General features: G+C 43.8%; 2 protein-coding genes across 2 annotated transcripts in view; one reads left to right on the top strand and one right to left on the bottom strand.

Moving 5' to 3' along the window:
* Window positions 1–14,330, bottom strand: part of Slc38a6 (solute carrier family 38 member 6) — a 59,274-nt gene extending 44,944 nt beyond the window's left edge. The window contains exons 1-3 of the mRNA XM_051147534.1: window positions 14,077–14,330; window positions 12,368–12,498; window positions 8,463–8,536 (exon numbers count right to left, since the gene is read on the bottom strand). Of these exons, the coding sequence (XP_051003491.1) occupies window positions 8,463–8,536; window positions 12,368–12,498; window positions 14,077–14,184 (313 nt within the window). The 5' untranslated portion in view covers window positions 14,185–14,330. The remainder of the gene's footprint in view (window positions 1–8,462; window positions 8,537–12,367; window positions 12,499–14,076) is intronic.
* A 1,414-nt stretch (window positions 14,331–15,744) lies between these two features.
* Window positions 15,745–20,831, top strand: Trmt5 (tRNA methyltransferase 5; the record flags this gene model as incomplete). Its single annotated transcript, XM_051147523.1, has 4 exons — window positions 15,745–16,426; window positions 18,410–18,534; window positions 19,451–20,102; window positions 20,479–20,831. Coding segments are annotated over 4 exons (1,548 nt in total), but the record flags the coding sequence as incomplete, so codon positions are not given.
* Between the last annotated feature and the right edge of the window lie 1,425 nt (window positions 20,832–22,256).

Here is a 22,256-nt window from a genome sequence, read left to right as displayed (position 1 = left end):
ATGGTTGAGCAGCCTGCATCCTGGCCAGTACTTTTCATCCACATAGCTGGTTCTCTGTCAGATAGAGCTGTCTGTGTACTTTGGAATATTAAACAAGATCCCAGGACTTGACACACTGGATGCCAATAGCACTGTGTCCACCCATCCCAACTCTGGGCATGATAACAGAAATTTCTGCAGCCATTGCTAGATGCTCACTAATCCAAAAAAGAAATAGAGGAAAACACAGTGTGGATACCTAACTGCGTTTCCTAGGAAACGAGTGTTTGCAGCAAGCTATGATCTTGGAAACACGCCTTGTTGTCATCTCTTTCAGTTTCAGTTCTGAGTCTCTCACAGTCTCAAACGGAATTCATTATAACCTGAAAGTTATTCAAAGCCTTCCCGGGGTGCCCGGATCAATGCTGGGCAGAATGAAACCAAAGGAGCCCCAGGTGTCAGTTTTCTAGAAAATGCTACGTCGATATTTAAGATATAGGTTCATATCCTATTATAAACCACAAAAGGAAACTTCAAAGGTAGTTTTGACTACTTGTCATTTAGTTGTTTTGATTCAGGAGCTCGGTCTACAGACTAGGCTAATTCTGGACCCTTGATTATCCTGACTCAGCCTTCTAGCTTCGGACTGCAGGCACATACCACTGTGCCTGGCTGACTACACAACTCTTACCATGCATGTTAATTTTTTAAGCAGGAAACTGAGATCTTTCCATAGCTTTAGTACTTCCACTCAATTCTCACCCATGCCCAGCTTTCACTGAATGTCCTCTTGTGTCCAAGGTAGACGCCATAGAATGACATCTAGTGCTTTGGGTACAAACTCAGTTTCCAGGAACACAGTTACCATACAGACACACAGCACACTCTGTTCCCGGCATCCACAAAAGCTCGCCAGAGAGTCTAGTGTGTGCAGTTACAACACTTGGTGGGACAGGTGGGTTTACAGCGTTCACATGGCTCACCCACCAGCTGGTAGGCAGGTGAGCTCCAGGTTCTGAGCTCTTGCCTTAAAAAATAAGATGGAAAGTACAGAGCACACCCATTGTTGACCTCTGCCCTCCACACATATATGTGCACACCTAGACCCATACCCACATGCACCCCTAGTAATTGTCTTTACGAAGAGGAAGATAAATGGACCATTTTGTCATTATGGGCTCCAGGAAGGACCAAAATTCTTTGGATAGAACAAGAGGTGGATTTTGTTATCTACCTTGACTTTTCTCAACCACCCCAGTGGGCCTCTCATTCCGTGGGCAAAATCCTCATATTCTTCAGGATCCGAGACTGGTCTACCCATCAGTTTCCTCCTTAATACCTTATTCACTAATAGTAGTAAGTTATTTTAGGTTCATTAAGTACAATGTGCAGGATATGCTTTTGTGTCTGCTAGTTAAGATCCTTCCCAAGCTGGGCACAATGGCGAACGTCTGTAATCCCAGCCCTCGGGAGGCAGAGGCAGGCGGAGCTCTGTGAGTTCAAGGCCAGCCTAGTCTTCAGAGTGAGTCCAGGGCAGTGAGGGCTACACAGAGAAACCCTGTTTCAGAGAGAGAGAGAGAGAGAGAGAGAGAGAGAGAGAGAGAGAGAGAGAGAGAGAGAGATTCTTATTTTGTTTCTTCTGTGTAAATTTTTAAGTTACCATCTTTCAAAACTTGCTTTCCCATCATTTGCAATGCATTTGGTGTGAGTTATTTCAGTGATTATTCTGGCAGGAACATCTTATTGTGGAAACCCGTTTTCTTCAGCTAAGGCAGCTCTTCTGTTATCCGTCGACAGCGCTCTGTTATTCTGCTTCTCTCCTTCTGTGGAAGTTGTGTTGTTAGTGAGTTGGTCTCCTGGACGGATCCAACTTTCTTATGCTTCTTTTTTCATTTTCAGGTGAGACTGGGCACATTTGAGATGGCATGGTGGTAATCTTTTATCCCATTTTCAAACTCTTTGCCCTTTCCAGGACAATCCCTGGAAATTTTTTAAAGTGCTCAAATCCAACTACAAAAGGATTTTTATTTTATTTTCTCTTTCCTTCTCTTCTTTCCTCTTCCCTTCATTTCTTTCTTTGTTTCTTTCTTTCTTTCTTTCTTTTTTCTTCTCTCTAACTTCTATGGCACTTGCAGTTTCTGGACACTTTTAATATTATTTTCTTGCTCTTTTACAGATGCGTTATTTTTTATTTCAAATCTTAGAATGCATGTTTTTATTCTAGAAGAGATGCTCATTTGCTGTTCCATTTTAAAAGCTATTTCGTTTTCTTGCCATTATTATATAATCATTTCAGAGTCCCTTTCCTCCCTCTAAACCCTTTCACTTACCCCTCCTTCCTCTTTAAAATTCATGACCTCCTCTTCCACTAATTGTTACATACATATATGGTATATGCATATCCATATACATTTTAAATACATAAATACAACCTGTTTAGTCTGTCTAATGCTACTTGTATGTATATTTTCAGGGCTTACCATTTGGCATCGATAATCACTTGATGTATTCTTCCCTGGGGAAGACTATGTCTCCCTCTCTCCAAATGCCTTGGTTGCCAGGAGCTCTTTATGCGGGGTTGAGGCCTTATGAGCTTTTATGGGTACATTATTATTAATTTTTTACTTTTCATCTTGTTCCTGTATTATTCTCTCCAGTTGCTTTTCTCTAGCATTTTCTATTTTTAGAGTGTTTATAGGGCCTCAGCAAAATTAAGGAAGTATAGGCTGTGATGCACCTCCCACCTAGAGCAGTGCATCTGTTCTTAACAAGGAGCTCTGCCCTGCCAATATCGAACAAAATCCACAGCTGGCATGAAGGCCCCTTTTGGTACTATATGTCTTATGGATCTTAGTGAGTGTATACCCCACAGTATGCTACCATCTGGCACCTTTCCTCTGCCCTAGATAGTCTCCTACTCTTTCATCCTTCTCTCCTAACCCCATGGACTCTTTTTCTCTTCACAGTTTTGCCTTTTCCACAATGTCCTACATAGTTGGAACCAAATCATATGTAATCTTTTCTGGTTAGCTTCTTCTTTCTCTTATGTATATATTTAAAGTGTTCAACATAATATTTTGATGCACGTATTAACATTCAAGGAAATAATCATATACTTTCTTCTGTCCTTTTGCCCCTTTCTTGATTAAGAGCAACTGAAATCTATTCTCTTGGCAATTTTCCAATAAACTTGATATTAACTACAACCAACATGCTGTACATCAGATTTCTAGACTCCACATCCTGCTTAGCTTTGTGTCCCTCAATCATGAACCCCCCATCCTTCCCTCCCTCCCTCAGCATCCCTGATAAACAGTTTTACTGCTTTTTAGTGTCCACATGTAAGTGAGGACATGCAGCTTTTCCTTCTGTCTGGCTCATGTCACTTCCTCACCATCAGTGTTTGCCCGGCTCCTCCATGCTCCCACCACTGGCAAGACTCCCCTTTTGAGACTGTTTTTAAAGGTTGGATAATATTCCAATAAACACTGTGGTGGATGTAAGCATGTTTTTGTTTTGATCCAAAGTGTGGGATGTGAAACAGACTTGTGTAAGGGTGTGTGGTGTTTTTCCTCTGAAAAGAGACTTGTGAGAGAACAGGAGATGTTTGTCTACTGGAAAAGAAACCACCTCTTGCAGGGACGTGGTCTTTGCCAACTGATAAACACTCTAGTATGGACTCTGAGAGGATATATATATATATATATGAGCCCCAGAAGAGGTGGGCTTTTTGGTCTTGGCTGTTCATCACTCCACTTCGAGGCGCTCCTAGAGAGAACCACTCCAGTGAACGCTTCGAGGTTCCAGGTTTTGGCAGTGGTTGCAGTCACCTTTTCTGAATTGTTGGTTTGCTGTTTAACTGGTCTGCTGGAATCCTGCTGACTACACCAGTGGAATCGCTCCAAGGAACTGAGTCTATCTAAAAAGGTCTACTTCTCCCGTTCCCATTAACCTCTTTTCTCTCCTATCTAGTGTAGGTGGGTTGGAAGGGAGGTATAAACATTAAAGAACTCCAAATAGAGTAGATTAGAAAAAGTTCAAAGTCTACAACACATATTGATTACTGCTTCATTATCTATATTCATCAACTGAAAGACACACAGGATATACATATTCAGCATTGTGAATGATGACACATGAACAAATGGCATAGATTATCTCCACGAGATACTGGTTTCATTTGCTGTGTATACACACCTGCCAGCAGAGCTGTTGGACGGATGGTTTCTTTCCTCTGATATTATGCTTTAAGGAAGCTTCCCTGTGGCCCATTTCTTATTAGTACAGAATAATTTTCTTTTGTTTCAATGCCTCAGTTTACTTAGTCATCTACTGAAGGATATTTTGGTTACTCTATAAATTTGGCAATTATAAATAAACTTTCTATAAACATCTATATGTAAGTTTTGTGTCTACATAAGTCTTTGGGTAAATACCAATGGGAGCAATCCTTCCAGACCCTATGGTACAAGTTGGTTTTGTAAGAATTACAACAACAACAACAACAAAGGCTCCCGCTGCACTCTATGGGTGGCTGAGAAGGCAGATCCCCTCGTTCCCACACTTCCCAGCATCTGCTGTGACACTTTTCTGGATCTGTTATTTAAGTATATTTATGAAGGCATCTCAGTGTTGTTTCTATATTCTTTCTCTGCTGTCTTGCGCTACTTGAGTATCCATTGACAAACTATGAGGGACTAAAAGAATCCCGTATTTTTCAGACTATAAGATGCACCCAGTTTTTAGAGCAGTAAAACAAACAAAAAACCCAAAACAATAAAAACAGTAATTGAACCATAAGGCGTACCCTAATCCTCCCCCACACTTTTGGCGGCGGGGGTAGGGGGGAGTGCATCTTATGGTCCAAAAAATTTGGTAAACAGAAGCTCTGGCTTACTGACTGACAGGCCTAATCACAGGACAGTCACACAGGAAGAAGCCATGTCTTTCTTAAAAGTCCCCCCCACCCCCACCTTGTTATTTGTCGCTGGAGGTATTTTATTTTGAGTAGAAGAAATTCTATACAAAGTATTCTTCTTCTTGTTGGGGTTGGTCTGGTGCTATGTGTTCTAATGGCCCCCAGATTTGGTTGCCATCCAGATGAGTGCATCCTCACGTACCCTGGTCTTTGTTATGTGAACCCTGCTCTACCTAATGTAAAGCTGATTGGTTAATAAAGTTGCTGGAGCCTGTAACTGGGCAGAAGAGAAATAGGCGGAGCTTAGTTCTGCGGGATGGACTAGGAACACATGGCCAAGGGAAGTACACCCTGACCTGAGGACAGACTGATGGAGCAGAAGGCGCTCTGGAGTCATCAGATTGGCAAGTGACAGGCATGCATGTGGGCTTTAAGGGTTGCAGGATTAGAATAGCTCAGAACCTGCCTAACATAGTGCATACGGCTTAATAATGAGTCACAGTCTCTCTGTCAATCACTGGGAACTAGCTGGTTAAAAAAAAACTCTGCTGCTCTATTAATTTCCTGCATATATTATTATTATTATTATTATTATTATTATTATTATTATTATTATTATTAATCATTTTACATCTACTCTTCTCCTTGTGAGGAGATCCTTTGACTTCCTCCAGAAAATAAGCTTCAGTGTTTGCATGGTGGAAAACGATGGCAGACTACGGATGACTTGGGGCTGTGAGGTGTAAGATTAGTTCTTCAACCAATTGGCTCTGCAGCCAGGAGGAAACCACGTCGTCTTTTACTGTCTCATCTTTGCCAATCTCTAACATGTGACAAAATCTGCCCAGTGCAGTTGTCAGAAGGGCACACAGGTAAATCTTTTGGGACACTGCTGAACACACAATCGATGTAATGCATGCTGTTCTTACAGAGGCTTGGCTTTTCACCACAGGAAGGAAAGCGAAAGGAACTGGGCATGGTGGGGCATGCCTTGAGTCTCAGTACCTAGGAGGCAGCCAGGGCCACATAGGAAGTTCCAGGCTGGGCTGGAGAGATGGCTCAGCACTTAAGAGCACTGGCTGCTCTTCCAGAGGTCAAGAGTTCAATTCCCAGCCATCACATGGCAGTCCATGATCCAATGCAGACATACATGCAACAAAGCACCCATATACATAAAAGACATGACTAAACAAATCTTTAAAAAGAAAGAAAAGAGAAGAGAAAAGTCTAGGCCAGCCAGGGTTGCCGTGGTGGCTTGAATGAGAACAGCCCCATAGGCACATATATTTGAATGATTTGTTTTTAGTGAGTGAAATTCTTTGAAAAACAGTAGGTGTGGCTTTGTTGGAGGAGGTGTGTCACTGGGGTGACAAAAGGCCACACCAGGCCCATTTCAGTTTTCTTCCTGCCTGCTGCCTGTAGATGGATCGGGATGCAAGCTCTCAGCCACTGCTCCAGCACCATGCCTGCCTGCTGCCATGCTGCCTACCAGGGAGTTGAGGAACAGTAAAAGATGAGGTCAGAAAATGGACAGTGAACCCATGGGATGGCGTCTGGGCAATGAAAGATAAACGAGACTCCTGAAGTGACTGATGTAAGTGAGACAATCTAATATCGTTAAATCAATGGCTCTGAGGGCACACAGTGGTGACTACACAGTACCCTGTGGGGATGAGGAGCCAGAAGCAGTTCAGGGCTCTAGAACACTCGTTCCCATCTGCTGATGGTGATGTGGAGGGCAGAGGAGGGCACCTGTTCTAACCCAGAGCACAAGCCATGCTCTCACAGAATGACAGCGGCCAACGCTTCTGAGATGACGTCATGTGTAAGACCTGCAGTCTCTTGAGATTCTATCCCAGAGAGAACTCAGCGTTCACCACGGACCTGACATCTTACATTCATGATTTTGTTTCATTCTCGTAACAATTCTCGGAGGGGAGTGCTGTTGAGACCACTGTGTGGTCAACAAAGTAAGCCTGGGGACCTGGGGTACCTTGGCAATCCTCCTCAGTTCTTAAGAAAAGTCCCGACAGGCAAGAACCCTGCTTAAAATGTCGAGTAAGAGAATTTCATGTGAAAAGACACTTTCTTTTTATAAACATGTCTCTTCACTTCCGGTGACATTTCCCTGACCAGTGACCCCAACTTGAACACAGTGCCCCTTTATGACAGTCAGCCAACAGAAGGGGGAGAGTAACCACACATGCTGTTCTCCAGTCTCGCGCGGACGCACTGAGGAAGAGCCTACCTCACGGAGCCCTCACGGTGACTGGGAGTCACCCAGCGAAGACAGGGGCAGCAGTGTGAGTGGAGAACCATGAAGAGGTTAGTTCACGGCCCAAGCAAGCTACAGAGGACAAGAGGAGGAGAGGGAGAGAGAAACAGATGTTTTCACTTCATATTCCCCAGAGTTAAAGAACAACAGTGTCAAAATGTTAAAGTTAAACGATCTAAAAGATAAAATGAAGATAAAATTGATATCATTTTTAAAATTCTGTAAATTTAAATACTACTCCCAAATAATTAAAACTGAACACCACAGCTGACTAACTAATCTTTCAATAGGATTTATCAAAAGAATATATTGCAATGTTGGAAGAACTATCCTAATTTTCTTCATGACAGGGTTTCTGTGTAGCCTTGACTGTCCGGGAATCATTTGTAGACCAGGCTGGCCTCGACCTCATGGGGATCTGCCTATCTCTGCCTCCCGGAGTGCAGGCCTGGCTGAATTACTCTAATTTAAAGAATTTTCAGAAGTGAAAGTTTGCAATTGATATTCCTGGCAGGATTAACAGATGCTAGCTAAAGGTATTATTATTCTTGAATTGAGGAAACTGTTACAACAGCTTTCTACCTTACACTGTGGTCTGGCATCTACCTGCAGAGGCAGGCATCCGGAAGACTGACAGTCAAAGGCACCCAGCTACTGGTGCAAGCTGCAGCTCTGAACTGTGGATCCAAAGGTGGTTTTGCCTACGAATCACCTAGTTGATTTGTTACAAAATCTGTTTATTTAAAAAACCAACATAGACAAGGAAAATAAAGCAGAATGATGGTTTTACAACTCTGTTCTCAAGAGTTTTAAATGCTCAAAAATACCTTTAGGGTTCTCATTTGTTTGAGCCTAGAATAATCCCACTTTAAAAAAAAAATCTATTGTGTACATGTAGGCTGCTTCTATAAATCTGAAAGCCACAAGACCAGAAAGAGCAAAGTGAGCTCAACCATACAGAGGTAAAGCATGTGTTGGACTTCAACACAATCTAATCCAAAGATAACAGAGAGAGAGTAGGTGATTAAAAAACGCCAACTCCCATCCTCAGCACAGGAAAACAAAAGAGATCACCATCTCATTAACGATATATACTCACTGGAAATTAGATTCTTAGGGGGTGTGTGTGGTGCTGGAGTTCCACGCCAGAGTCTTGTCTGTGCTTGCTAAACATATAAGCTACCGCTGAGCTCTGCGTTCACCCACAGACATCAGAGCTGAGACATTCATCTTATACAAACATGAAGTCAAGAGACTGGGTCCTGTGAAACTGGCCCGTGCGCTCCTTACCTGTGTGAACACACATGCTGAGCAGCAGATGGACTGAGTAAGAAGCCAGGAGAGCGACTGCCAGCAGCAAGCAGCTACAATGGAAAAGAACACAGTTACTTTTCCCCAAATTTGCTCTTTCCCATGATCCCTCTCTCCTTCCCAGTCAGACAAAACTACAGACGTTAAAGCAATGGCTGTTCCACATTTACCAAGTGGTACTTAAATCAAAATGAGGTGCCTTTAAAGTTAAAAGAGAAATCAGAAAGAAATAAACTTTATTTAAAACACAAATTCCTCGTTTTGCACTGTCTGAGCACTGATGGCCAGCTCAGCATTCAGTGATCTGAATATTTCCCTCTAATGATTCATTTTTCCTGTTTTAAGTCTTACTGTGCCCAGTTTCTAAACTCCTCCTTCCCCTTCCAGTGAGGCCAACCAATTAACGATAGTATTACCTGTGATACCAAGGTGCCGATGCTAGGCTCAGTGGAGCATACACACCTTTCCAGATCAAAGCCAAATAATGCGGTTAGCGTATTTCTAATGGCATAGTTTAAAAACCCGTGTAAACACTGTGATAATAAACAGAATAAACGATTCCTGCTTATTCTCAGGAAGATCCCGACACGGTAAGCTTCTAGCTATACCACTGTGCCCAGTGTTCCATACCACAGGTACAGAAATCTTCTTTATGACTCACTTAATATTTATTAGTAAGTGACAAGTAGTCATTAATGACATCAGAGACCTCACAAAATAACAGGGACATTTGATTTGTCGTAGTGGGTCCACTGTCAGCGATGTACGCCTGCATGTAAAACCCCAGTATATAAAATGTGAATTTTCCAGAGAGCTTTAAAAAGGGGGGGGGGGGCTCTCTGATTATGTGTTGCCTAACATGTCACATATAGTTTTTGAAAGTGTAAAGCTTGTGAGCACACCCACAACAAAAGCAAGCTGGGCTACTTCAAAGCTGCTTTGTTTATCAAAAAATTTGGGAAAAGGGAAAGAAGTTGAAACGAGGCTTTGTATTAACGTTGGCTTCTATGGACAAAACAAGCAAATGGGAGCCTGGTGCTAGATGCTCAGTACGAGATCTGGTTCTAAAGATTTTAGAGCTTAAGCAGAGCATGGTAGTGGTGGCGCACGCTTTTAATCCCAGCACTCGAACTGGGAGGCAGGGGTGGCAGATCTCAGTGAGTTCCAGGCCAGTCTGGTCTACAAATCAAGTCCAGGACAGGCAAGGTTACAAACCCTATCTCAAAAAAATCCAACAAAACAAAAAACAACAACAAAACAAACAAACAAACAAAAGACAAACAAACCAAAATTCAGAGCTTAGAGCAGAGATGAACTTGCAAAAATAAAATCAGCCATGACAGTAAAACAATGAACATAGTAACGCTGTTGTGTGAACAACAAAGAGACTCCAGAAAACTGTCCTGGGCTAAGTGGCTGTGGTGGCTTGCAGGGTGACGGCCCCCACAGGCTCAGGTCAAGCACTGAATGCCCAGGTAGCAGTTGGGGACCAAATGAGGAAGGGTTAGGAGGTGTGTCTTGTTCAGTGCCTCCAGCCTGTGGATCAGCAATGTGAACTCTCAGCCACTGCTCTCCAATGCTGGGCCTGCCTGTCGGCTGCCAGCCACAACCCCCCAGCACAATGATGATAGACTCAGCCCCTAGTTAGGTGCTTTCTTCTATAAGCTGCCTTGGTCATGGCGTCCAGTCACAGCAACAGCACTAAGACACTGGCCTCTAAACAACTCTTGAAAATAGGCACAGAGCATGCGTTGGGCTCCAGAACGTTAAAGAAGTCTTATTTAGTGGCAGGAGGAGAAAAGGGGAAGGATATTTTATTTGCACTTAAAAATTGCTATTATTTTGCACGGCTGGCAAGTTTTGATTCACAGTGGCCAACCTGACCCAGATAAGCTTGAATAAGAGACTTTTTAAAAATTATAAATGAGCAGTAGATCAAGTTGTTTCCTTAAAAATTAGCCTTATTTTTCGGATTAATAAAAATCAACATCAGGGGGAGCTGGAGAGATAGCTCAGTGGTTAAGAGCACCGCCTGCTCTTCCAGAGGTCCTGAGTTCAATTCCCAGCAACCACATGGTGGCTCACAACCATCTATAAAATAATCTGATGCCCTCTTCTGGCCTGCAGGTGTACATGCAGGCAGAACACTGTATACATAATAATAAATAAATAAATCTTAAAAAAAAATCAACATTACTCCTATACTGCACAGTGATGTCTGCGTTAACAATGAGGTTAATAGTAAATTAATAAATCTTTTTAAAAAATCAACCCCAGACCTATACCGCACAGTGATGTCTGCATTAACAGTGAGGTCTTAGGGACAACCTGGCTGCCGTCCCCACGTCACAGTGTAACACCTCACTCATGGTCAAGGAGAAGCCGAGGAAACAGACCACAACACTACCAACTGTATAACACACAGCACCTGCTTTCACATCTAGTATAAACTATTCACTAAGAACAAATAATCAAATCATTGGTTCATGAATTTACTACATTATCACACTGCACTGTTTTTTGTACTGTATCTCTTTAAATCATAACTTTAGGGTACACTTTTGATTGTTGCTGTTGGTTTGCTTGTTTTTTTGAGGCAGAGTCTCTCTTGAACTTACGTGGATGAGGAAGACCCTGAATTCCTGATCTTGTCTCTACCTCCCAACTACCAGGGATAATAGGTGTGTAGCACGTTCCTTCTCATTAAGGGGAACATTGACTCTAAAATAATCTCAGACCAATCCTTCAGATGCTTCAAAAAAGGCTGCGCTGTCACAGGCAACAGAGCTTCAGGTGCGTATTCCCTGAAGACCTCTCAAGGGAGCAAGACGTTTAGGCTGATGTTGATGATCCTGGCTCTCAGGGAGTGAGTGTGTTTGTGTCTTAGTTTTAAAGATAAAATTTTAAAAAGGAAAATTGAAAATAAGAGGAGATTAAATTTTAAAAAGCTTATAGAATGAGGAAATAGAGAAGGAAAGGTTTTTATACAGTACATGAAATTTGTGTTTTAAGCTGTTATAACAAGAATCAAAAAGTCAAAAACAAAAACAAAGAAAGAAAGTAAGCAAGCAAGCACACAAAAGTCCTTACAGGCAGTCCTCTGACCTCCCCTCACAATCATGCCTGTTCAGGAACAGCGCTTTCCTTTCACTGGATCTCTCGTATGTTTAGATGCCCAGATACTATTATGTTACAACTGCTTACAGCATGTACCACACTAACATGTGAAATTCATTACATTAGATGATTTTTAGCTTAGGAGCAACAGGCTCCACCGTATAGCCTAGATGTGGGGGAGGCTTTACCATCAAGGTTTGCTTAAGTACGCTCTATAGGGATCACCCAACAATGAAATAGCTTTGGGCCACTTCATTTGGCAAACCTCCTCTATTCTGGTTAAACAATGACATTTCCCAAAATAAAGTAAGTTGTTTTTCTAGATCCTCACCCTCTGTGCCCTACGGAGCCCAGTAATGGCTGACCAGGAAGGTGCTATCTACCACATGATGGTCTCACCACTTGCCTTATCTCCTTAGCTACCCCTAGCAACCACCTGCCAGAAAGGAAAAAAAACTCAGCGGCTTTCCCCTTTTCCGTAAGCCAGCAGGCTCTGACTCTTATCCAGGTGCTTTTCCAAATAAAGGCCGTGCTGTCCCTGACTCCCTTCTTGATGTTCTTACAGGAGCGCCCATCCCTCAAGCAAGGCATGGCTGTACGCAGCACTCGCCAAACTCCACACTAGTTAGATGCAAGGATAACAGAACAGTGCTAAAGCCTCAGAGTTGATCCAACTAGAAATTGTAGACCGGTAGCTTCTGGAATCAAAATTCCTTATCAAAAAAAAAAAAAAAAAAGTGATGGCAAAATATGAAAACAGGGCTCACCTGAATCCAAGGATACCGGTGTTAGCCATCACATAAGCCAAGCCAAGGATGCCACTCCCCATAATGGCATTCATCACATTAAAGACGGAGAAACCAAATGAAGCACCCGGGGATCCCCGTCTGTGAGGTTCCTGCAAACACACAATTTAACCAGGATAAATGTTGGAATGAGGAAGTTAGACTATGTCAAAACATCACGGACAAACTAAAGAGCCACACTACAAGCTTGAGGATTTGTGTGAAATGCTAACTAATGGTTCCTTTTTTTTTTTTTTTTTTTTTTAGTCAGGGTTTCTCTGTGTAGCCTCCTTGGCTGTCCTGGACTCACTTTGTCAACCAGGCTGGCCTTGAACTCATGGGGATCTGCCTGCCTCTGCCTCCCCCAGTGCTGGGATTAATGGTTACTTCTTTTGTCAAGGTAACACAGGCTAAAGAGTCATTTGAGAAGAGGAAATCTCAATTCGGAGAAGGCTGTAGTTAGACTGCCAGGAAGGCACGCCTGGGGGTGGGGTGGGGGCATTTTTATGATATGAAAGGGCACAGCCCACTTTAGTCCTGGGATGAAGGGAAGAAAAGTGAGCAAGCCTGAAGGGGCGAGCCAGTAAGCAGAATTCCTTCATGGCCTCTGCTTCAGTGCCTGCCCCGGGTTCCTGCCTGACTTCCCTTCAGGATGGACTGTAGCTGTAAGATGAAATAAACCCTTTCTTTGCCATATTGCCTTTTGTCATGGTCTTCCTCACACCAATAGAAAGCAAACTTGGACACAGCACTTGCTCATTTCCTTTCCTTTTGACCTATTGGTGCAACTCGAGGAACCTAGTGTTCCTGGAAAATTCCTTCCTTCAGGACAGGGCCCAGGCTGGCTTCAGGCGCAGCCATGGCCTTGTGACTTCAAGTAATCAAGAGAGGGTAAGCACAGGGTGGAGACCAAGAGAAGGAACAGGCCTCAGCTCACGTGATTTTTGAAGAATTTCCCCATGTCAGCAGGGAGCTGCTGTCCATCTTAACTGTTCCTCCGCAAGTACTAGGGCCGGAAACCTACCTTTATTTATTTATATGCCTAATGAATTAAGTCTGCCCCGCAAGAAGGATGCTCAGCAATCTCCTACAGGACAACAGAAGCAAAACCATCAAACTGTTACAGTCCAGGAATTTGGTTAAAAAGCGGATTGCCAGGACTGGAAAGTAGTTCTGTGTTAGGGAACTTTTCTAGTATGCTCAAGGCCCTGGGCTGGACCTTCAGCACCAAAGTGTGACAGGGGCCCCCGGGGCGCACACAGCCCACAACGCTGGTTTTTAGATTAAGGATAAGCTATGTGCACATTACCAGAGCACCTCTTCGTCTTCACTTACAGGGACTTGTGCATTAGGTTGCCTATAGCTCACCTTTCTCTTCGTCCCATGATTAAATCCAGAAAAGAAACATCTTGTGATGTTCTTGCCAAGACCTCACAAGACTAGATGGAGGAAATTTAAGAGGCCACAAAAGATACAAAACAGCGGTGAGTCACAAAACCCTGTCTCATCCAGTCGATGTCCCAAGCCCTACTCTTTGAGCGCAACAAGCTGCTGCCACATTTCAAACTCGCCTGGGGTCAGTGGTTCGGGCCCCACCCCAGGATCCGTCCTCTCTCGTCTAGGACTCTTCTTGCAAGCGCTGGAGATGCCACAGCGCAATTAGCCCCGCGCTGCCAGAGAAGACCACTTACGTTGCTTAGCAACGGGCTCCACTCTTCAGCAGCCACCGCCTCCTCTGGCTGCTGGGCAGAGACGTACCAGCCCGGCTCGGCTTGGCTCCAGCCCGGAGACGACTGCATGTTGCTCCGCGACCGACTGCCAAGTCCATCGGCGAGCAGCTGTCCCGGCACCACACGCCCCGGCTGAGCCGCGTGAGGGGCGGAGTTACGGGCTTGGTCCTTCCGGGCTCCCGTACCTCACCCGCGACCAGGAAGAGAAGCGTGAGTCCACCAGGTCTGACTGTATGAGGCCTTTGCGGCCAACAGTGATGACATCATCGAGGCCACGCTCAGCAGCCGCAGACCCATTTCCGAGCTGCACCAGAGCATGAGGTGAGAGTTCTAGTCGAAAGACGCTGGACTTGGGAAAGTGCGGCAGGTGAGGGGGCCGCAGGGTCCAGGGTGATGCGAAAGACCTGACGATCCAGTGCAGAAGCCACGCTGTCGTCTCCCGCCCAAGGTGCGCAAAAAAAGCCGCCAGGCCATCCATCTCTTAGTCCATTGGCTGCTAAGCCAAGGCCAAAGCCCTTGGTCAGATGCCTGGTGAGGGCTGGGGTGTAAGTTAGTGGTAGAACGATAAGCCGGGCATGACTAATGCCCAGGGCTAGATTCCCAGTACCACGGAAATCGTTCCATGGTTTTAATCCACATTTTACAAATGGAAAATGGACACCTAGATTGACTCAGTGTTGGTCTAGTTCGTTAAGTACTAGTGTGAATCTAGTTTATATATATAGTGTAAATCTTTGTTTATATTATAGGGCTCTGTAACAGGACCCTTTACCACTTGATACTTTGAAATGAAATGAAATGTGCTTCAAACAACACAGCAAAGCCTCCATATCAAAACACCGAAACCACATGACAGTACAGTATGAATGGCAACCTAGCAGTATACTAAGGCCATGTGGGGAGGGAGACTGCCTCGTGTATCCAGGCTGGCCTGGAACTTCTGATCCTCCTGCCTTCCGAGTGGAGTGTCGAGGTCAGAGGTCTGCACTACCATGCCTGGCTTTTGCAGTGCTAAGAGCCATGGATTCATGCACGCACTCTTGCAGCTGGCCTGTATCCCCAGTGCTCAAGGTCATTCTTAACCCAGGTTTCTGTTTTTGTGAGGTCTGGTCTCAAATGCATCCCAGGCTGGCCTTGAACGGCTAATGCTTCTCTCTTACTCCTTATGCTGAGATACAGGCAGGAACCACCATGCCTCACACTGTGTGATGCTGAGGATAGACCCCAAGGCTTCATGCGTGCCATGCAAGCTTTCTACACAGTTGGCTTGCTGAGCCACTTACCGGCCACACAACTTTGGGCGATTAACCTGTTCCTTAGCTTACGCAATTCATAACAGTATCTGGTACAGCAGTCCGTAAGAATAGCCTAGGAAATCTTGCCATTGGTGGCATCCTATATAGTGACCATTTCATTTTTAGATGTCCCTTAACTCAAATTTCATACTTCCAGTTCTCTGAGTGTTCTATAGAGTTCCTTGGGCATAGGGAGGCTGAAGAATCATTCTGTACTGCAGGAGAGGCTGTCCTACCTTGCTATCCAGACTTTTTGTTAGCACTTGGCAAGTGATCTAAAAGAGAACTTATATGCTCATCCTCAAAAGCCATTGTGAATGTGTATACAGCTTGATGGTACTTTTTGAATATTTTTCCTAGAATCTTATGGAAGCCATTTGGATTCTCAAGAAGACTTCTGCAGGTAGAATGGTGTCCCCCCAATAAATCAGTGTCTTTGTTTGCACTGACAAGGAAGACGTCGGTACCGAGGCTTAGGGAAGCATCTAGTATTTTCTTGTGGTGTCAGAGACAAGGATTCTCAACCATGCCAGAAATAGAAGCAAGCGTGAGAGATACTGAATTATTTTCACCACCCTCTGATGTCCGAGGAATGACAAAACTTGATAGAGCAGCTTTTAAAAAGACAGTGTCCATCCCAGTGCTTAAAGTGAGGAAGGAAGTGGTCAGTAGATTGATGCGAGCCCTCAAGAGGGTAGCCCTGCAGCGGCCCGGCATAAAGCGCGTGATTGAAGACCCTGAGGACGAGGACAGTAGACTGATCATGCTGGATCCCTACAGGATGCTTACCGTTGATTCCTTTGAGAAAGCAGAGCTCAGTGTTTTAAAAGAACTCGGTGTTAACCCGCAGTTGTCCGAATACAACTTAGAACTGACTTATGAAAATTTTAAGTCAGAAGAAATTTTGAGAGCTGTGCTTCCTGAGGGTCAAGATGTGACGTCTGGGTTCAGCCGGGTTGGGCATATTGCACATATGAACCTCCGGGACCATCAGCTGCCGTTCAAGCATTTAATTGGTAGGTGTAATATAGTCAGGGTCGTGGTCTAGAAAAAAGGGCTAATTCTAATCTTAATGTTTAAATTTTTTATTTACAGACACAGGGTAGTTTCGTTTTAATTTGAAGCCAGATGGTAGCACCATCCTCCTTTTTGAAGAATGTTTTGGAATATCTTCTTCGCAGTCGCAGAGTTGGCACAGTCTTTTGGGTCTCCTGATACACAAAACAAAGCTCTGTTCTATACTGAACAAAAATCTTTTGGTTCAAAAAGCCATTAGGCCTCTGGGACAATGTTCACTATGTTTCAAACCTGTGGCTGTTTCAGAGTCAAGTATACAAAATGCTGTTCACTTACTGATTTAGCTAATTAAGGCTCTTTTTTATGTTAAGCACCTAAAAAGAATTTTTTTTGGAAGTGTTCCTAGCCTCTGAGAAACATCTTAAGTACACCTGACAGTATTGTAGCTCCAGAGAAACCCAAAGCCTTTATTTTTTGGATAGAAGGCTAATCAAAATCATATTTTATGTAAGTACTTGGTATAAATGCATTCTGTAGGTTACTCTTTTAGACACAATTATTTTCAAAGCGTGTAGGAATTATTCCCAGCTTTAAAATGCAGTGTTGAGGGTTTTGCCTGGGCAGGACTTGATAATGCCACTCTACTTTCTTCTCTGTTTTTATTAACAACGACGTCGGTTCTGTACAGTGGTGATACTTGGAGTGGGGGACTCGGTGCAGTGTCAGATGTGGGCCTTCACAAAGTACCTGCCCACCCTCGCTCTAAACATTCTTTGGCCGCTTTAGTTTTCTAAGTTCACATAAAATGGTGGGGGTGCTCAAGGGTTAAAAGTGAACCGTTTCCGTCTGGGGAGACAACTCACCAGGCTTATCAAGTACATTCAAAGCCCTAAGGTTTTGCTGTGGAATTATAGAATTGCTTTTAATGTTTTAAAATGTCACTTAAAGTTAAGTTTTATATCATAGCAGTCAGTGGAAGGCCACACATCCATGAGTACGTGCACATCACACATTGGACTTGATGGGGGGGGGGGGGGGTGGCGGGGAAGCAGTCACAGAAGTCGGATGGGTAGGGAAGGGCCGGATCTGGGAGGAGTTGGAGAAGGGGGTTAATAGCTTCAAAACTCATGGTGCAAATTTTCAAAGAAAATGTTTTAATTGTGTTGGATATGTAAAGCAGAATGTGATAAATAAGAACATTGATTCATTATTTTATTGCATTCTGAATTCTGAAATTCCCATTGTATTTCAGTGAACTTATATTCAGTACATTTACTAACTTAAAGATGAAGTTCTTTTCTTTCTGAAATGACAGCATATAGAGCTTTATAAAATCTTAAAGTGTTGACAGAAAGATACCGACTTAATTAAAGGCTGTAACAGTAAGTCCCTTCTGATGTGCATCATTGTCTTTGTAGCTTTTCTGCTGTGATAAATATTTGACTAAAAGAACAATTTAAGTAAGAGAACATTGTTAATTTAGGTCAGACTCTGAGGAATGTGTGTCTCCTTGGTTGTAAACATTGCTTGCTGATACACATTTCCAAACTGGAGGCATTTGCTTCAAACCCACAGTAAAAGAAACCTTTGGTCTGAGGCCAAAGAGACCAGATATGTCGTTGCTGGTACTCCCAGGACCATTTGTTGTCAGGGTCTTCACAGCTTCTCATTCCATTATGAGATTCATATGGTCAATCAGTCTTTTATTTGAGTATGTTTAACGAAAATATGGAAAAACAATGGACCATAAGTTTCCATTGGACCAGAAAATGTTGAAGATACCCATAAGTTTCCTATATGTGCTGTAGGCTGTCAGTCATCAGCTTATCTCTTTGATTTTTAGAATTACAGGTGGAATCACACACACCAAGTACAGGTTTTATTTGTAAACCAAAAGAAAATGTAATTAACTTCTGTTACATTTTTTAAGTTTGAATTTCACCAACAATAAGCAGTATTTATAATGAATTTTCACCTTTTAGGCCAAGTTATGATTGACAAAAACCCAGGAATCACCTCTGCAGTTAATAAAACAAGCAACATTGACAATACATACCGAAATTTCCAAATGGAAGTGCTGTCTGGAGAGGAGGATATGCTGACCAAGGTACTGCACTGTCGACCAGCTCCAGGAGATGCTTAGAATCAACACAGCACATATTCCTAAACTTCTTGAAGTGCTGTCTAAGGCTGTGAGCAGCTTACACACTCCAGAGTGTGGAGGAGGATCTTGCTAGGATGCTAGAAGGATGGAGCAGTCCATCAGTAAAGAATCTTTAGCTCTCTGTATATTGCAGTTAATTGCCCATGGGCAGTTAGTGACAGCAAGCTGTGTGTGCAAAGTAGTTTTTGAAGCACTTTACCTGCCATGTTATTCCTGGGCACTTTCAGGAGGCAGAAACTTAGGAAATATCCCAGCTCTGGCCAGAAGCCTCTGGTTTGGTCAGGGGGGAGGACATACGCCTAAATGAAATTAAGACTCAGGAAACAGAAGAACAACGTCTCAGATTTGTCTAAGCTAGGAAGTTTCTGGCCTTTCATTCTTTGTTCATGAAATGAGGTGCTTAAAATGTCTACTTTATAGACATGAAATTTGCAGAATTTTAGTAATTATCTAAAAATATTAGCGATGTCTTGATCATGTCTCTCCTGCAACTTGAATGCTGTAGAGGCCCCTCCCTCCCTTGCTGTTTGGCCGTGCTTACAACAGGAAGCTTTCAGATGACTACTGTTGTTTTCTTTCTCTATCTGGTGACATTAGCCAGTTAGTTGGCCTTTCTGCAAGACTCCTCATGTGACTTGGAATCAGCTTTGTGACCCTTTAGGATGGGAACAACTGTTTGGCTTTGGAGAGCTGGCTTTCCTCATGAGGAAGGTTAATGCAAGATATTAAGTGGCCCCAGAAATGGTGACAGTAACATTTACATGCAAGCTCTCATGTGTACATGTATAACCTATATCCAGTTTCAGTGGTCAAACGTGAAATCCATTGAGATGAACTAAAAACAGCATGCCTTTTTCAGGTTCGAGAAAACAACTACACATATGAGTTTGATTTCTCTAAAGTCTATTGGAATCCTCGTCTCTCTACTGAACACAGCCGGATCACTGAACTTCTTAGTCCTGGAGATGTCTTGTTTGATGTTTTTGCCGGGGTTGGGCCATTTGCCATACCAGCCGCAAGGAAAAATTGCACAGTGTTTGCCAATGATCTCAATCCTGAGTCCCATAAGTGGCTGTTGCACAATTGTAAACTGAATAAAGTTGACCAAAAAGTGAAAGTCTTTAATATGGATGGAAAAGACTTTCTCCAAGGACCAGTCAGAGAGGAATTAATGCTTCGGCTAGGACCGTCAACCGAAGCAAAACCCTCTGTCCATATTGTCATGAACTTGCCAGCAAAGGCCATAGAGTTTCTCAGTGTTTTCAGATCCCTTCTAGATGGGCAGCCGTGCAGCAGTGAGTGCCTCCCCACAGTGCACTGTTACTGTTTCTCCAAAGAAGCCGATCCGGCCTCGGACGTTTGTCAGCGAGCTGGAGCTGTGCTAGGCATTTCCATGGAGGCCAGGAGTTCTGTTCACCTCGTAAGAAACGTGGCCCCTAACAAGGAAATGCTGTGCATCACCTTCCAGATTCCCGCTGCTGCGCTCTATGAGAGGAAGACCCTCAGCCTAGGTGAGTTCTTTAGAATGCAGGGTAGAGTAGAATACTTTTAACATAGTGTGTGTGTGTGTGTGTGTGTGTGTGTGTGTGTGTGTGTGTGTGTGTGTGCGCGTGCACGCGCGCGCGCGCGCATGCGCATGTACTGGGAAGTAAGGAAACTAAGCTAGTTCCAGTCATTTTGTTTGTGACCCCTGGCCACTTAGTTCAGAATGTTTCAAGTTTTAACATAGTATGTGGTTTAGTCTAATAGGCTTGTTTTGTTAAAATAATAAATCCATAGCAATGTTCAAGTTGACTGAATGAAAAACATCTTGAGAATCTCTTTTTATTAAAACAGAAAAGTGTATTCAGCTGTTAAAAATCCTCTAAAATGGATTTTCTGGCTTAGTTACAGAGAATTACGAAGAGCCATCTCCTAAACGGCCGAGGACGGGTGCGTCCCTCTCAGAAGAGCCGCAGATTGCGCCAGATTCTTAGTCTGAAATATTTTCTCCATCGCCCCTGTAGGCTTTATGTAAAGAAGTACATCTGTGTGACTTTGTAAACTTTAAAAATCAGGTATTTGTTACTGAGCCCTTATTTCTGCCCTTGTAAATGGAACATTACCAAAGTAAAATGTAACTGAAGTAAGTTGAACTTCTTTTTCTTTTTCTTTTTTCTGTATTTATATTTCGTGGCAAGTGTAACCCAGGGCTTGGAACTCTGTCCTCCTGCTTCCGCCTTACAGGTGTTGGCATTTCAGGCGCGTGCTGCCATTATCCAGTGCGGTTTAAAGCAGAGTTGGGCTGGGCCAGGCAGATGGCTCAGTGAGTAAAGGCCCTAGCCGCCACACCTGAAGACCTGAGCTTGATCCTGGGACCCACGTGGTTAGAGGAGACACTCTGTAGGGTTTTCCTCTGACTTCAGGTATGTGCCAAGGCACTCATGCATACACATACGCAAAATAAATGGACAGGTTAATCAATGTTAAAGATTTAAAGTATATAATGGTTTTATAATCCAACTTATATCTATTTTATTAGATAAATGTACTTTTAGTACTCTCTGTTTCTTTGGAAAGATAGTTTTTGAAGATAGAATGATTATATTTTATTTAAATAGGAAGGCATTTAACTACATTGTAGTTCTAGTGGAAGAATGTAATTATTTTATATAACTTCTCTGCCAATTAGCAGTATAAAAGTAATACAGAATTAACTTATTTAGATGAGAAATAAGAAAACCACACTTTCAGGCCTGGTCTGGCATAACAACCATGACATGAGGATTTTCTTACATTTTCAAATGATTGACAAATAGTAATTCTGTGTCATGGGACTTAGATGAAATTTGAGTTTGGGGGTTTTGGTGTATGTGAAGTTTGATTGGCACCTGCCGCCCCTGTTAGTCTATGGCTGCGCACACGCTGCCCGCGGAGTGGACGATCGCTGTGCTCAAGGCCTCGCCGCAGCGTGGCCTGCCACACGTCACACGCTGGCTGCACGCAGAGTGGGCGATCGCGGTGCTCAAGGCCTCACCGCAGCGTGGCCTGCCACACGTCACACGCTGCACGCGGAGTGGGCGATCGCGGTGCTCAGGGCCTCGCCGCAGCGTGGCCTGCCACATGTCACACGCTGCACGCGGAGTGGGCGATCGCGGTGCTCAAGGCCTCGCCGCAGCGTGGCCTGCCACACGTCACACGCTGCACGCAGAGTGGGCGATCGCGGTGCTCAAGGCCTCGCCGCAGCGTGGCCTGCCACACGTCCCAGGCTGTAACTCAACAGATAGCATTTTGAACATAAGCACATTTTTGCTCTTCGTGACGAGAGTCTCATACTGCAGCTCATCTGACCCAGAATTCACTGTGTAGCCCAGGTTGGACTGGAACTCACAGCAACCCTCCTGCCTCAGCCTCCCAGATGCTAGGATTACAGGCGAGTCACCATGTGCAGCTTCACAGGTTCCAGTTGTTGTTAGTGATGAACAACTAACAAATAGACCTTGGGTATGTTACGCTTTGAAGGTGCAGTGGGCTGTGAATTCTTTTCATATTATTGAGATGACGCAGCATCTGTACCACTGGGGGGAGGGGGAGAGACTGGAGAGAAAGAGAGAGTGTGTGTACATGGTATTACCAAAGAACTTAGTTCTACTTTTAAGTAAATTTAGGAAAACGTTAAGCCAGAA

The sequence above is a fragment of the Acomys russatus genome, chromosome 1 (genome assembly GCF_903995435.1).
Source record: "Acomys russatus chromosome 1, mAcoRus1.1, whole genome shotgun sequence".
NCBI lineage: Eukaryota > Metazoa > Chordata > Mammalia > Rodentia > Muridae > Acomys > Acomys russatus.
Note: the sequence above shows the minus strand (reverse complement) of the source record. Positions and strands in the feature narration are given on the sequence as shown.